General features: G+C 34.1%; 1 protein-coding gene across 1 annotated transcript; it reads left to right on the top strand.

Annotated features, from left to right (window-relative positions):
• The first annotated feature begins 3,586 nt into the window (after nt 1-3,586).
• Nucleotides 3,587-15,085, top strand: LOC138326809 (secretory phospholipase A2 receptor-like). The gene is made up of 9 exons (XM_069272809.1): nt 3,587-3,883; nt 4,324-4,476; nt 5,095-5,192; nt 6,651-6,774; nt 7,390-7,590; nt 8,552-8,640; nt 9,656-9,791; nt 10,430-10,486; nt 13,710-15,085. Exons 1-9 carry the CDS (start codon nt 3,763-3,765, stop codon nt 14,027-14,029), a joined length of 1,299 nt encoding a protein of 432 aa, XP_069128910.1. The 5' UTR covers nt 3,587-3,762; the 3' UTR covers nt 14,030-15,085.
• Nucleotides 15,086-16,710: the final 1,625 nt, after the last annotated feature.

Here is a 16,710-nt window from a genome sequence, read left to right as displayed (position 1 = left end):
TAAAGGCGGTACTCCAGATAAAGGCTGTATTCCAGATAAAGGCGGTACTCCAGATAAAGGCTGTATTCCAGATAAAGGCTGTACTCCAGATAAAGGCTGTATTCCAGATAAAGGCGGTACTCCAGATAAAGGCTGTATTCCAGATAAAGGCTGTACTCCAGATAAAGGCTGTATTCCAGATAAAGGCTGTACTCCAGATAAAGGCTGTATTCCAGATAAAGGCGGTACTCCAGATAAAGGCTGTATTCCAGATAAAGGCGGTACTCCAGATAAAGGCTGTATTCCAGATAAAGGCGGTACTCCAGATAAAGGCTGTACTCCAGATAAAGGCTGTACTCCAGATAAAGGCGGTACTCCAGATAAAGGCTGTACTCCAGATAAAGGCTGTATTCCAGATAAAGGCGTACTCCAGATAAAGGCTGTATTCCAGATAAAAGGCGGTACTCCAGATAAAGGCTGTATTCCAGATAAAGGCGGTACTCCAGATAAAGGCGGTACTCCAGATAAAGGCTGTATTCCAGATAAAGGCGGTACTCCAGATAAAGGCTGTATTCCAGATAAAGGCGGTACTCCAGATAAAGGCTGTATTCCAGATAAAGGCGGTACTCCAGATAAAGGCGGTACTCCAGATAAAGGCGGTACTCCAGATAAAGGCTGTATTCCAGATAAAGGCGGTACTCCAGATAAAGGCTGTATTCCAGATAAAGGCTGTACTCCAGATAAAGGCTGTATTCCAGATAAAGGCGGTACTCCAGATAAAGGCTGTATTCCAGATAAAGGCGGTATTCCAGATAAAGGCTGTATTCCAGATAAAGGCTGTACTCCAGATAAAGGCTGTATTCCAGATAAAGGCTGTACTCCAGATAAAGGCTGTATTCCAGATAAAGGCGGTACTCCAGATAAAGGCTGTATTCCAGATAAAGGCGGTACTCCAGATAAAGGCTGTATTCCAGATAAAGGCTGTACTCCAGATAAAGGCGGTACTCCAGATAAAGGCGGTACTCCAGATAAAGGCTGTATTCCAGATAAAGGCTGTACTCCAGATAAAGGCTGTATTCCAGATAAAGGCGGTACTCCAGATAAAGGCTGTATTCCAGATAAAGGCGGTACTCCAGATAAAGGCTGTACTCCAGAGAAAGGAAGTACTCCAGATAAAGGCGGTACTCCAGATAAAGGCTGTATTCCAGATAAAGGCGGTACTCCAGATAAAGGCTGTATTCCAGATAAAGGCTGTACTCCAGATAAAGGCTGTATTCCAGATAAAGGCGGTACTCCAGATAAAGGCTGTATTCCAGATAAAGGCGGTACTCCAGATAAAGGCTGTATTCCAGATAAAGGCGGTACTCCAGATAAAGGCTGTATTCTAGATAAAGGCTGTACTCCAGATAAAGGCTGTATTCCAGATAAAGGCTGTATTCCAGATAAAGGCTGTACTCCAGATAAAGGCTGTATTCCAGATAAAGGCGGTACTCCAGATAAAGGCTGTATTCCAGATAAAAGGCGGTACTCCAGATAAAGGCTGTACTCCAGAGAAAGGAAGTACTCCAGATAAAGGCGGTACTCCAGATAAAGGCGGTACTCCAGATAAAGGCGGTACTCCAGATAATGGCTGTATTCCAGATAAAGGCGGTACTCCAGATAAAGGCTGTACTCCAGAGAAAGGAAGTACTCCAGATAAAGGCTGTACTCCAGATAAAGGCTGTACTCCAGATAAAGGCTGTATTCCAGATAAAGGCGGTACTCCAGATAAAGGCTGTATTCCAGATAAAGGCTGTATTCCAGATAAAGGCTGTATTCCAGATAAAGGCTGTACTCCAGATAAAGGCGGTACTCCAGATAAAGGCTGTATTCCAGATAAAGGCGGTACTCCAGATAAAGGCAGTACTCCAGATAAAGGCGGTACTCCAGATAAAGGCTGTATTCCAGATAAAGGCTGTACTCCAGATAAAGTCTGTATTCCAGATAAAGTCTGTACTCCAGATAAAGGCTGTATTCCAGATAAAGGCTGTATTCCAGAAAAAGGCGGTACTCCAGATAATGGCTGTACTCCAGATAAAGGCTGTACTCCAGATAAAGGTTGTATTCCAGATAAAGGCGGTACTCCAGATAAAGGCTGTATTCCAGATAAAGGCGGTACTCCAGATAAAGGCTGTATTCTAGATAAAGGCTGTACTCCAGATAAAGGCTGTATTCCAGATAAAGGCTTGTACTCCAGATAAAGGCTGTATTCCAGATAAAGGCGGTACTCCAGATAAAGGCTGTATTCCAGATAAAGGCGGTACTCCAGATAAAGGCTGTATTCCAGATAAAGGCGGTACTCCAGATAAAGGCTGTACTCCAGATAAAGGCGGTACTCCAGATAAAGGCTGTATTCCAGATAAAGGCTGTATTCCAGTTAAAGGCTGTATTCCAGATAAAGGCTGTATTCCAGATAACACTGGATCCTTACAAACGTATCACTTGTAGTAAATATTGGGTAAGAAGTGTGGACAAATATTGTCGAATGTTCGAGGCAATCTGACCCTTTACCTGTATCTAGACAAAAAGATCAGAAAATCAATTATCAAGAACTGTATATATGTCGGCGCAAAAAAAAATGTAATTAGGTACCAAAATGTTAAATTATGTCGGCGCAAAAAAATTAATTAGGTACGAAAACGCGAAATTATGTCGGTGCAAACAAATGTAATTACATTGTAGGTATGAAAACGTGAAATTATGTCGGCGCAAAAAAATGTAATTACATTGTAGGTATAAAAACGTGAAATTATGTCGGCGTAAAAATGTAATTAGGTATGAAAACGTGAAATTATGTCGGCGCGAAAATCAGTTGGTTTGTTATATACAGCGGCCTTATAAAATGTACCGTCATCGTATGAACAATTATGTTGAGATCAACCAACCAATCTGTTTCGCGAAGGAATTTTGTTAAATACCTTTTTCATTCGAATTTTAATCTCGATTTTATCTATATACACGACAAGTCTCCGATATCTAATAGGTATTGTCATCAAATTATGTTTTAAATTTCTTTATTGTTTTAGATCATTTTCTCGCTTGTATTTATTCGTATTTCATATCAAAAGAAATATTTTTTCAATATGTATGTTTTTGTATAAATGATATAAAGTGTTCCTTTGTGATAATATAATTTTTCCTGCGTTTCGAGAGTATAGCAGGAATCTAATTAGGTTGATGCTCATGCATATTAATGAGTAGTGTCGCGGTCTTTTGACAGGTCGCAGAAGATATTCATGCAAGTACTGTAAGGATAGGCAGTCACGTGGAGATAAAAGTCATTCGAGCCTTGCTTCTCATAGGGAACGGTCAATTCTATAGTGGCTTTCAGAGAACAGGCTCATCCAATTATTGTGTCGGTGTGTTTTTTTAGATTATATGAGAAATGAAGGCAGGTTTTAAATCTATATTTCAAAAACATTTTAATGTAAATAAACATGGGACAAAGACGTAATTCCAACCGTGTGGACAAAAAAATTGTCAAATTTTCGTGGCGATCTACCCCTTTATCAAGACACACAAAACTAAGACGATTACATAATATGATACGAACAGTAATAAGGGACAATGTCAATACACACAAACATATTCATTTGTTCACAAAATGATAGGTTTTATATCAAAAATAGGATTAGACAGTAGGCTAAGTCGATGCTAGTCCTTTCCATAAAAATTATACTGATATGAAAATTTGCATCGGCTCTGAAACCAATGCTTTATATGATGTATCAGTAATCATTGCTGATGTGCTGTCGTTTTTTCAGGGTAACTGATCAACCAACCACTACAATGATGCTTCATGATGTATCGATTGCTTTGTGCATGGTGTTTTGTTTAAATGGCTGGATGGCGATGAGTTTTCCGGGTAAGTAAACAAGTCTATAGGCTTTTTCTTCTTTTCTTTTGTTAACCATTTCGAGCATCAATAATTTTGGTTTTAGATAAGTTATTTCATTATAGATATGGAAATGTACGCAAAAGACTTTTGAAGGAATTTTGTTCCTTTATATAGTTTTTTTATGTGTTTGATGTCGACTTCATTCAATATTTTTGTTGTTGATGTATATTAGTTTTTTATAATTCACCCTGTCCTGTATTGTTAGCAATTCAATAGAGCGTGTAGATTTGAGTCAGCGATATGCCTTCATCGTGTTACTCCTTGATGTATGATAGATGTTTATGAATGTTATGTTTTATTTCCAAAACACACAGCAGAATATTCCTAGTTCTATCATTTCAGATTATATACATTTTCTTTTATAGCATTGTATTTATTTAGGTTATCGCCATTTATGTATTTTATAGGACCCTGTGATCACGGGTGGTATTACAGAAACGGTACCTGTTTTCTCTTCCACGCAGAACCTAAGAGTTGGGCAGACGCGACATCTTTTTGTGATAGTCTGAATGCGTCACTGGTACAAATCAAGTACATAGAACTTAACACGTACCTTGCAAGTATGTATGAATGTCAATGATACCATATAAGATGCTCCATCACCGACAGAGCATAAATGATATTCATAATTTGAACAAGAATTGGTGTGTTTAATCGTGTATATATATGTCTAATTAACACAATAAATAGCAATAAAATAATTTATTTTGCCTTGGGTGCATGCGCAATCAGTACTTCTTCCATATAGGATATAGTGCCACGGATTGTTTTCGGGATGCAATTAATTATTACCATATTTTTAACTTGAGGTAAAATTAGACGAAAGTAACTTTTGTAACTGAAGAAAAATACTAAACCATCTGCTGCTGTTCTTTGATGAAAAATACCATTTGTCAGCGGTGGAGCATCTTTAAATTGTGTCCTTTTGGGTACAACTGATGCAAATACTATGGTAGTAATCATACGAATTCAATACAAAAGCAATAACAATATAGGTTTTTGTGAGTGAACAAACTTAATTACTTAAATATTCAAAGTAAAACCAGTGTTAAAAATGAAAACATAAAATCAAAACAATAAGTCAAAAAAGGCAGAAGAGAAAAATACAGAAAGATCTTTGGTTAAGATTTGCCCAGTCAATCCTCAAAACATGTCATTTTTGGATGTTCATTTTTCAGTGACGGCTTCTACCATTTTCCTCGGCACCTATTCTTTATACTGGATTGGCTTAAATCGTAATGAGACGTATACATACAGGAACCCAAATGAAAATATCGTAAGTATTATCATGTCTGAGAGGTAGAACTCTTAGCGACTAAATTCCGTAGCTATGCTAACGATGTCAAATCGAAAACTTTACGTAAACCAAGAATTTCTAAAAACATTCAAATGATATACCGAGAAATCGTATGCATTTTTATTGAAAATATCCAGTAACATGTAGCAGTTCTACAAGTGAATAAAAGTTTCAAAATAATTTATTACAATGCACTTTCATGTTTTAGATATATAAAATAAGTTGAAAAACGTAAAGCCGAAAACTGTTTTTGACTATTCCGAAATAAAAAAAAATTACTCTAACACACAAAAGATGAAATCATTATAAGGTACAGTAGTTAAGTAAATTCCCTATCGGATTTTATCTACCATAACTAACAATCACATCCAAAGTCAATGATCATCGATTAATGAGTACAATTTTTCTGGATTAAATTATAATGTCATTGTTCTCACAACCCCAAAGTCAGGGTTAACAAACTGAATCTATCAATCTACCTTATCTAGATATAGATAATTGATATGCAAGAAGATGAAATCATTAACGACTGTTTTCCTATTGTGTTATACCTTATTAGTCCACAGACGGTTGCTGTTTTCATTGTCCTAAAATCAATCTCAGCATTGTACTAATGCTTATATTGCATCATCGTGTCAATATTAATGAAATAACAATCATAAACAAAATAAGCTACTGGATGCATATGATGAAAGTCTGGCAATGGAGTAGTGTCAATTTGGGCCCTCTAGCGGCCATGACCGATATCTATTATTAAAGTTTTAAAAATTAAATCTCCACCTCCCCCCAATTCTCCCCCTCCCCAATCCCAACTCACCCATTGTATTCTTTGCCTAATTTTATAATATTTTTAATAATGTTGCTCGATGCAATATGATAATATATATATATAGCATTTTTCTTGGATATTATGGTGCCAGATGAACATCATTCTTGCATAATTGACAATTTACAAAATTAGGTCACTGTGACCTATTTTTTATACTAAGTTAAATTTTTCCTGTCTATTTTATTTTCAACATATAAATGCATTATATTTCATGAAAACCCATTCAAAAATAGCATTTGCATAACTGGACAAAACAGAAAATTGTCCCTTCTGTTTAACCCCCATAACTCACAAGGGACTCCGACCTGACCTTAATCATATGTCATATCATGATGTCCATACCTTCACGTATCTGTAAGCAAAACATAATGCTTATCGGTCATGGCCGTCAGAATGCTATATTGACATTCCTCCTTTATCAATAAAAGATCGTCGTTTACTCACTCGTTGTAAACTGTTTGCCGGGATCAGTATTAGAATAAAGGCCTGAATGAACAGTACGGTCTATCAATTTCATGACAATACGACATCTGTTTAGTGGTCTAGTGCTCTCTCTCTCTCTTTCTCTCTCTCTCTTTTTTAAATCATTATTTTCGTATGAAATCCAGGATCTGGATCTTAATTGGTCCCCAAATGAGCCTAATGATGGATTTTCGGCATGTGTCTACTATCAAAATGGTGCAACGCATGACCATAATTGTAATAGTGGGCCAGGCGGGTATATATGCCAAGGTAGGTACCAAATCTCGATTCCTGTCGTATTCCTGACGTGTGTCTAATTTACTGGTTTTTTTTATATTTGTTTATTTACGTTCTTATTGTTCGTTTCGTTTTGACTGTTTTTACTTTAATTGTCATATTATGCATATGTATTACATGATATATAATTTACATATACTTAAATTATCCGCACAATATATGGTCGTTTGAATTTAAAGATGCTCCACCGCCGACAGAACAAAAACGATACTCACCATTTGAACAATAATTGGTATTCAATCGTGTATATATTCTAATTTTGCTTTAGGTGCATATGCAATCAGTAAATCATTGCATATCGGACATAGTGCCACAAATTTTTTTTCGGAACGTAATTAATCATTTCTTGTCTTAAAATAAAATTAGAAGCTCAAACTTTGCAATAATGTAATGGTGTAAAGTAAGTAACTTTTGTAATTGGAGATAAATACTTATTCGTCTGCTCCTGTTTTTGATAGAGAAAACATGCCATTTGACAGCGCTGGAGCATCTTTAATAACCTGTTAATGGTCTTGGTGATTATTGAAAAATAAATCTTACGCGTTTTTATCAGATAACTTCAATGGCATTTACCAATTTTATTTACAGCCTCAAGAAGTTGTTCTGATACAAGTTTAAATAGAGCCGGCTTTTTAGACGATAATATATATAGTTACAACAAATCGGCGTGCTTGTTTCACTACCGATCTACATATCCAAGATACTCCTGGAGTCACGCGGTCTCGTCCTGTTTGGGGATACCAGCCCACCTGGTGCATATGACAACAGGAATCGGCAATTTCCTTAGAGGTACCAATTATCTCATTACAGGTGTTAAACCCGTTATTGCGAACCTGTTTTTAAATTGATGACCTTGTTTAAATCGAGGTATTTTGTTGGTCTCTAATAGTCTTTCAGCATATATCCATGTAATGTTATAATTATTGTCCTGTAGTAAATGATGTGTAACTGCAATTAAAGAGCCACTTTACTCGATCTCATATAAGTCAATGATAAAGTGACAAAGGACATCTAAAAAATGAGTTTAAGGTAATATTTTGCAAGGATATCTCTTAAAGCTTGGACATGGAGTAGAAGCCTCCCTTGCATAACACATTAACCGCGGCATTTATCAATACATAATAAAAGAGAGAGAATTTTTAGGAATTATATGATATCCATGGTTTCCGATCGCTAATTAGTCTCTCTTACATCAGTAAATATTATTCTTCGTTCAATGAACACATTCGATTTTTTAAAACTAATTTAAGCTTTCATGAGTTAGTCAAATTGACTTGTAAACGTAATTGAAAAGGAGTGTAGTAGAAAGTCATATACAAAACAACGAGTCTATAGACGGTATTCTGAGTACTCAAGGGAGTTAACTATGTACCGACGGAATGTTTTTTATAAGTCCATAACTGAACAATGACATTGCCGATTGTAATGTCGCTTCTGACTGGCTGAATCAACGGCGAAATAATTTCAAAGAAAAGAAAACCTCGAAGCTCAATGAATATAAAAGTTTGAAGAGATTATGTATAGCAGATGCATAAGGATTTAATATGCATACACTTTTTGTTTTATTGATATATAACACAAAAATATGAGTATAGTCGGATCATAAACCGGTTTATGTATTGTACACCGGTTTATGTATTGTACACACAGGTTTCGCGGTTTATGTATTGTACACACAGGTTTTGTATGATATCGCAATAACATAACAATACATGTATATTCCATACTATTTACATTATCATATTTTCAGTACAAATGTCCGATTTTTCATCGGTAAATTTCTGGATCGCAGCAAGACCTTATAAGGAAGACATTTTATATTGGAGGGACGGAACTGTGGTAAGGTCAACCAGAAAAAAAATCTTTAAAACTATCAGTTTTATTTGCTGAAGTATTAAACCACATCGCCAACTTCTTGAGTGGCGGCCCAAGTGAACCGATTTGTGCAGTCCTTTATTATGGCTGTCTGTCTATATGTTCATTTACTAACGATTGTCATGGTTTTGTTGAAAATGCATATTTGCTGACAATTCAATGAATAAGGTTTTGGTTTCTCTCTCTTGTTAATATTACGACTGATCTTGTGAATTATATAGCTTATTTATCATTGTTATATTATAACTTATCCTTATTGATTCAATATCTATTTTGTTTTGTAAGATTCCACCTACTTACTGTTTTCTATGTGCTTTCCTAAGATCTCAGCCAACACTCACTGTTTTAATGGAGGAAAAAATGTATGAATGATGGAATAAACGAATTCATCGAAATCAAAACTACATATAGAGTTACATCTGAGCAACGATACATTCAATACTTAATGACCGCAATATGTAGCAAGACAGATAATCCATCAGACTTTTTTTAGTTTTATGTTTATCCTGCAGCTAGCATTTGCATTGTTGAAATTACACCTACTACATATATTAAAAGATATTATTAAAAAAACAATAACCACGTGTAAAAGTATTGCGAAAAAATATGAAAAATTATTACATTAATTTTATCATTTTATATCAAAACATATATTTTAAAGGTCGATTCATTTATCGTTCATAGTACGTACATATGTAACATGAAAGAGTATCACCATCTTACGATGAAATATATGTATTTGAAATGAAAAAGAATAGGCATATAAATATAGTCCGACAGAATTAAGCATACAATTTTCGAAATAAATGCATCCTCCATTAAAATTTAAGTCGTATAGTACATGTATTATACATTGCAGTATACATCTACTGTTTTTAGTACTGACAATGTAGAAAATGTTGAATATATATGTGCTTACATATAAAGAAGAACACTTTTGTCCGTACATATACATAATTTATACATTTTATATTTGTAGAACTACATGAACGAGGCCTGGGGTAATCAAGAGCCGAATTTCTTAACTGAAAATTGTGTAGCTTCGAAAATTATTGGTACCTGGCATGATGTCAACTGTGACCAAATGTTTCATGTTATTTGTGAAAAAGAAGCCTGTAAGTGTATATTTTTTCAATTAACTTAATAAAAACAGAGGCTAAAATGCAATTACCGGTAAATTAGGTAACTTGACAATGCTGATTGAATGAAATATTTTGTTATATATTTATCAATTCTATTCTGCATTTGCATACTGCAGAAGATTATTTTGATAGTACAGAGTTTTCTACCCGTGTGGGTAGGTAATATTGTGACGTCTTATAAGTGTAATGTAATCTCTTTTTGTGGAGAAAATGACTTCACAATCGATACCTAGCCAAAAGGGAGATACCTATGCAATATGCAAAAAAGGAATATTCAAGATCGATCTTTTTTACTGTCAATTTGTTTTTCCAAGACAGCTTCGGCATGTTATTTGCAGTTTGTAAATGCTTCGCCTTTTTACACTTGCCTCGTATCGATATATGTCTATGCCAACGTAATTATATGACTCTTAATAACATATAACAGTTTATTATCACTTTCTTGGAAGAGTTGATCACCTTTCCTTGTGCTTATATGCATTTATATATACATGTATATATGTATACTGATACTTTATCAAATAATATCCAATGATGAGTGATATCCGGAAATAAACCGTAAATGTTTCCAATTTTTTTAAAGTGATTATCCTGTTTTTCTTCTTTTTCAGATCCGTATATTCCACCGAATACAAATGCTTCGAAGCAGCAGTCAACTAACGAATTTGGTGAGTATCGACAGCAAAATTCGACAAAATACTAATAGAATCTTAGGGCTGTTAAGTGGACAGTGATTTTGCATAGCCAGCACGAGGCATGCCAAGTGTTAACTTGCCAAAATAGTGTACGAGAGTTGAAATATTTGATTTTTTTTTATCTTTTATAAAAGATTGGATAACTATCAGTTGTTTTAACAATGTTTCCATCGCGCCATCATCACAGGAACATCGTTATGCGTCAAAATGGATGACGTCATAGATAATGTACGTCGTATATATTGATGACGTCACGTAATTATCCAGCGGGTGTGAACTTTATCCCGTACTTGACAGGGTTATCCAGCAGTTTTTAGAGAAAAAATAACCCTGTCTTTTGCCGGGGAAGGAAAAGACAGCCCACACGCGCTAGACCATGACTAGACGTCATCATTACATGCGGTGACTATTGTCGACGACGTCATTAATCATGACGCATTCCGACGTTCCTATGAAGGCGGTGCTTTAGAAATATTACTATATGACTGCATTTTCATAATGTTTCGTTAAAGTATGAGAAAAAAAATATTACATGGGTCTATCAGTTGGACAAGGATATATCAACCCCTGTGAAATATTTTGACCATTAACCCTCGGCATCCCTCGGGATGCCAGGCCAAAATCTTTCACTCGGGTTGAGATATCCCTGTCCACCTGATACTTACAGGCCCATGTAAGATTCTATTAGTCTTCCTACTCCTGTGTACGATTAATAGGTAGGAAACGATTCTTTTTTAACCATATACAAAACAAAAAAACTGAGATAATAGCTTTTATAGACTTTCTTCGTTTCAGTATGACGTCACATTCAAATCACAAGATTAACTGCCATAATCAGTTTATTTAGTACGCTAAGTTAGTCCTAACACGTAGAGAGAAAACTGATAGCAGGAAAGAGCCCAAGGGTACACATGTATTACTATTGACCGTCAGTTGGCGATACAATATTCAAAATCATATCATCAGGACCACAATAAGTGCATTAATCTATAAAGCATGATAAAAGCCATTTTATCAATAACCCAATTATTTACACAGTAACCTTATCGATTTTTACCCGTCAATTTGGTAAATTAAATGCACTTGACAACCTTTAACAATAAATAAAAATACATTATTTCTGACAATACGTTATGTAATCATATTATTACCAATGATTCGACTTTAGGAACATAATTTTCTTGATACAAAATTATATCGATTTTACTTGTATCGTTCGTGATTCAGTCAAAGAGGCATTACGTTAATTATGTGATAATTTCTAAGAAAGTTAATTAAAAAAACCATCGTCAACGTTCAGTACCTGGTAACTGCCTCACATGGGATTCCAACTTGCGATCCGAAAATGGAGGGCTTGTGGTAATATAAGAGACTTCTTCTGAAGATGACAGAGAGTGACTCCTGACTTCAAAGCCATACGATATTAAAATTAATTGAAATAGTCAATCCAGAAAAGTAAAATAGTATTGAATGTCCATGCGCGTATAATAAATACAAAAAACATATGAATTATAACCAGGCTAACACAAAAATTTGAAAGTGTCATAATTGAGCGAACAAAAATGCATGCGTGTGAAGTAACCTAATAAACCCTTACGGTTGATGAAAGTCATTCAAAGGCACATATAAGCATGCATGATGCCCTATGAACATTAGTTTCAACACAGAATTTATGCAGTTAAACATTCCTTTTTTTTTTGTGTTTTTTATGCATGTTAAGGATGAAAACCCATCTGCGGTAGTCACTTTACAATTACTAATAACACTGTAAAAATGTGAAATGAAATTAAAGACCACAACTTGGCTTCATGGTCTGATTGTATATACCCATATCACTGTAAATATTTTGACAGTACAGCCAAAATGATTTTCTGTTCTTATTTGTACTTCAATCTATATTGTAAGTATTTTTGTTATCAAATGATGTTAATATTCTATGGTTTTTAAAGTATTCTCATCTTGATCTGTAACTCTGAAACTACGGCACATGCGTTTTCACACAATTATTTGTTTTATATGTATAAACTTAAACACACTTTTAAATATCGAGACGAAGTTAAAAACAAAAGAGTAATAAGGGAATAACATACTGTAATATGTATATTTACATTCGATGTAAAAAGCAAATATGTTAACATGTATCGTTTATGTTAAAATTGCACTTGATGGGTGATAACTCGCATGAAGGTGTTCGTAAAGAAACCTTATCATCGTTATAAATCATGTTAGAAATATTAAGTCCTAAATCATTCTCTATACAACTTCATTAATTATTCCAAATTTTCACATTTCATAGTTATCTGCCCTTGCAGGTAGGAATTGATCGTGACGTCGTGTGTTTGGGAGCGTAACGTCATACGTTTCAGTGAAAACGACGTGAATTGCGGTCACAAAATAATGACGTAACAATCAATACCTACACGCAAGGGAGCTTACTCTGTAATATGCAATGACGGAATAGATCAATTTAGAGAAGTTGAAACGATAATATGATATATTAATGATCTGTTGAAAATCTGCCAAATCGTAGAAATGCAAAATCCATATTTGTAAGAATAAAAAAGCGATCATTATTTTTTTACTGTCTTATAAATCTCAAAACCCTCAGGTTGTTTGATTTATCATGGCAGACCCATTAAATTACGTTTCACTCTTTAATATGTGTTTTTATTTTAGGATTAACGTGAATAGCAATCTTATGCTATGAAGATACATGATAAACATTTGAGTGTACTCTATTTATATACCCAAAGCGGTTTATGATGAGAGTATACATGCATATTTATGTATTAATCTCCTGAACATAACAAAAAGCTGTTCAAAAAAATCCTTATAAAACTTATTTAATATACTATCCATATTCCAAATCCATTGAAAACTGATTTTTTTCTATGAAACCATTATCCAGTTGTAGCAGCCAAACACAAAAGATATAAAATCTCCCAGACAAGTGCAATTATGCTTTTAAAAATATGTCTCTGATAATGTGTAATTATGTGGATAGGGCGTATATAGGATTCGCTTGCCGCCTGATCTAAATTGAATCTTTTGATTTAATAAAAAAATAAATAAAATGGAAATGAAATTAAATCTTTTTTTTCCTTTTATGGGTTGATGATAAAGTTTAAGCCAATCAAGATGCTATTTACAGGCATGATTGAATCACATCATCTTATATTTCTGTTCATGGTTGCAGATTGTACATGCAGATGTGCGCGTTTGGGGAAAAACATGATAGTGAATATGACACTAGAAGAACTACAATTAGCTGTGGCTAAACTAAAAAGTGAACTATCGGTGAATAAGTCATCCCTGTCGTCCTTCATTCGACGGAAGACATCTGCTGGGGACCAGAGGGAATCAGCCTCCATAGTAGGATATGTGGGATCGGCCATCATATGTGTCATACTTGGTTTAGTAATCGTGGCAGATTTGCCAACAGTCTGGGAAACTCTTCGGAAATGTGTCGGGAAAGCGTGCCATGGTTCTAGTATATCAAAAACACATCCTACATGATTGACATTATATCGCAGATACCTATTACATGAAGGACGCTTTCTTTATCTAAATGAATGTGATGGGGATATTCCCGACCTAATGAAGATATCCTAAGTCATCTACAACGAAGCTCAGAATATTATTCACAGACCTGAAACAGATCTGCCATGTCCTTAGAGTAAGAAATGGTGATTTTATCCGTGTGACTAGATTTATATTTTACACATAACATCACATTTCAAGCATGAAATACAATTTATTTTAATGCCGAACAGCTTTTTCGTGATTTGAAGACATTGAAACTGAATTATCGAGTGAACATTGCAAGATTAAAGATGCAACATCAATGAACGAACTGAAACTTTGGCATTTATTGTCAATGACGGCGTAGATATTTACTTACAACAAGACGCTTTGATAATCGCACGAAGATTCAAAAGTGAACATTAGTTTTATACGTTTTGTGTGTGTGTGTGTGTGTTTTCCAGTGTAACCATAATGTCATCAAACTGTTTTCAACAATGAGCAAGCCTAGTGTATTACTTCTCGTTAAGGATCCCCACGATTGTAACTGTTCTGAGGAGTAAATGTTAAAGTAGATGACATTTTCGACAATACTAAGCGCGGTGAGACGGATGATATGGCTTATTTAGAACGTCGGGGTTCCGTGGGCTTATCTTGACGAAAATTTACATTATATATACTTTCTGATATAATTCAGTAGACAATGGCTTTTTGATGCGGTCAATTTATTATATTTACATTACTCTGGTAAAAGAAATATTAAGATTCGTATTTGTTCAACCAAGACACTCAAATTAATATGTAAAATAAAAACTCAAAACAGTCGTACGTTTCAAAGATTTTTTTAAAGATATAGGCCAACTCGAGTCTCTAAAGTATTTGCTATAGACTCCATGTAACAAGAGTGTTTAAAGGGAGGTAAATGTGGGTAAATTTGTAATAAATATTGACACCATCCAAACGTATTAGCCTTGAAGTGTAATTACATGAGTTTATCATAAAATGCTGACTCTCTTGCTATGAATGATGCATTGTAATATTTCATTTACATGTTCTTGTTCAATACAACGATATGGATATAATTCATGTTTATAAATTATGATCTTTAGTGTGCTGATCATGAAAAAAACAATATTGAGAGGCGTTCCTATATTTATTGATTTCACCAATGCAATGTATGCTCTGAGGACCATAGAATCAAATGAAAAACAGATTTCTGTGAATCCTCTTTAGGGCAGAAGATTTCATAGAGAGGGGAATGTTTCGGAACCTGCTGCTTGCATATTCACGATGCATCATTTTTTCATGTTTAATATATGGGATGGGCAATACATGTAGATGTAAAATGTGGAAGGACATTTTGAAATTCTTTTTAGACTTATTTTGACAGAGGAAATAATCTAGTTTACAATTTTATAATAAAAATTGGCCAATTTCAGAACGGAATAAAACAAAACAAAATGGATGATCATGATCCCTCTATAACAAAAACATTGCCAGTGTATTCCAATAATTAAATCGAGATTCACTTTAAAGAAAGAAACATTTTGATCTTTCTACACATCGACACATACATGTTTATTTCATAATTAGAGAATGTGAAGAAGATAGCCTACATGTACATCCAAGGAAATGTTTGCTCTTGTAAATGTATTGCTAAATCCTTGATCGCGATGCGAAAGCAATATTTGCGTGTAACATTATGTATTATCAATGTTTTGTTATAGTTTTTCCATTTAGCATTATACAAATGTAGTCAAAACATCGTATATATTTTGAACCTTTTGGTACTTTCTAACTGACTGGGATTTATCGTTCTTCTTTCTTTCTTTATATGTTTGTTTTATTATTTATTTATTTATCTTTTCATTTATTTATTTATTTATTTATTGACATGCTTATTTTATTACATATTTATTTATATATATACTATTTTATTGCTTATTAATTTATCTATCTATTTATCTATCTATTTTTATTTATTTATTTATTTATTTATTTATTTATTTAGAATAAATAAATATAGAATATCCTTGTGATGGAGTTAAACTATTAAAAAACAAAAAATAAAACATGTCTGCAATTTCGCTGCTCATCATGAGATATTCAATTCAATTTATACATAAATATGAATATTATCATATCTGTAGAATATATCTACAGGAACACGCAGATGTATGCAACGAAAATCAATAAGTTGATAAAGTTCGTGCAAAACACAACATTTCTGTTTTATAAGACAGTCTCCACATTTCTAACATTTCGCAGCAGTGCGATATGACCGGAGCTAGCCATCATATTTCTGGTTATTAACTATATTGGTATTGATAAACTCGAAAAATGATAATGGATATAAAAAATGCGAAACAATGAGAACATAAAGACTTATCGAATGAGTACTACTCTACAATAATACATTCGTCAGGGACCTAATTTCATTATGTTTACAATTTTGCTTATATCCCATAAACTATCGGATGATTTCATAAAGAGTGTCGTCTGTCAAAGTAGATTTGATCGTAAGTGATCGAAACCCCTGGAATATCAAGGATGGGTAATTGAGGTATTCATTAGAGGTGAGACGATAATTAAAGCGGTCAAGGAAATGTCTACCTCGTCTAGTTTTCATATACTTTCTATTTTTTTAGGGCAAAACTTGGTCAATTTCATTCACC

The sequence above is a fragment of the Argopecten irradians genome, chromosome 7, assembly GCF_041381155.1.
Source record: "Argopecten irradians isolate NY chromosome 7, Ai_NY, whole genome shotgun sequence".
NCBI classification, from domain to species: Eukaryota; Metazoa; Mollusca; class Bivalvia; order Pectinida; family Pectinidae; genus Argopecten; species Argopecten irradians.
Note: the sequence above shows the minus strand (reverse complement) of the source record. Positions and strands in the feature narration are given on the sequence as shown.

Coding starts and splice junctions, on each gene's coding strand:
- LOC138326809 (XM_069272809.1), top strand. CDS start 3,763: ATGTGCTGTCGTTTTTTCAGGGTAACTGATCAACCAACCACTACAATG. Junction 4,477..5,094: donor ACTTAACACGTACCTTGCAA/GTATGTATGAAT, acceptor TTCATTTTTCAG/TGACGGCTTCTACCATTTTC. Junction 5,193..6,650: donor GGAACCCAAATGAAAATATC/GTAAGTATTATC, acceptor TATGAAATCCAG/GATCTGGATCTTAATTGGTC.